The sequence below is a fragment of the Geospiza fortis genome, unplaced genomic scaffold, assembly GCF_000277835.1.
Source record: "Geospiza fortis unplaced genomic scaffold, GeoFor_1.0 scaffold623, whole genome shotgun sequence".
NCBI classification, from domain to species: Eukaryota; Metazoa; Chordata; class Aves; order Passeriformes; family Thraupidae; genus Geospiza; species Geospiza fortis.
Genome location: NW_005054667.1, coordinates 188,117 through 188,752, shown reverse-complemented (window position 1 = coordinate 188,752; position 636 = coordinate 188,117). Strand labels below are relative to the sequence as shown.

The 636-nt window shown below is 48.6% G+C and overlaps 1 protein-coding gene across 1 annotated transcript in view; it reads right to left on the bottom strand.

Annotated features, from left to right (window-relative positions):
• The window catches only part of CHAF1B (chromatin assembly factor 1 subunit B), a 12,361-nt gene extending 11,796 nt beyond the window's left edge, over positions 1–565 (bottom strand). The window contains exons 1-2 of the mRNA XM_005430683.2: positions 479–565; positions 232–362 (exon numbers count right to left, since the gene is read on the bottom strand). Of these exons, the coding sequence (XP_005430740.1) occupies positions 232–357 (126 nt within the window). The 5' untranslated portion in view covers positions 358–362; positions 479–565. The remainder of the gene's footprint in view (positions 1–231; positions 363–478) is intronic.
• Positions 566–636: the final 71 nt, after the last annotated feature.

The following is a 636-nucleotide window of genomic DNA, read 5'->3' as shown; positions in this document are numbered from 1 at the left end:
TTCCTGAAACCATCCACTCCCCTTGGCATGTACCTGCCAATAAGCCAACATTTTGGGTAATGAAACCAACCCGATATTTTGGATAATGAAACTAACCCAATATTTTGATAATGAAACTAACCCAATATTTTGATAATGAAACTAGCCCGATATTTTGATAACACAACCAACCCGATATTTTGGGTAACAACCCCCACACCCCGCCCATCTCCAGGCCCAGGTTCAGCTCACCCTCACGGCCGTGTCCACCCCTGCCGAGGCCAGGCGATTGATCCTCCCATCCGCTCCATGCTGGAAGTCCAAGCTGTAAACCGGCTCCTTATTATGCCACACGATTTCACAGGTGATGACCTTCATGTTCCCTGGAGAAAACAGAACAAACCCCACATCAGTTCTTGTTCCTTATGGCTCTGGCGGCCAAACTTTGCGCGCATTTCCCCAGCACCGCTGGCAGAGCCTGGAATTGCACCGCACTCATTGACAGGATGCTTTGAGGAAAGCTGTTTCTAAAAGCTGTGATTATTACGGCTAAAGTTCCTGTTTGGGGATTGCAAGAGGACGGTATCAAGCCCCGTGCATCAGTTTTAAGACTTGAGAGAAAACTTTTTGGGGGGGGGTAACAACCCTGCCCGGAAT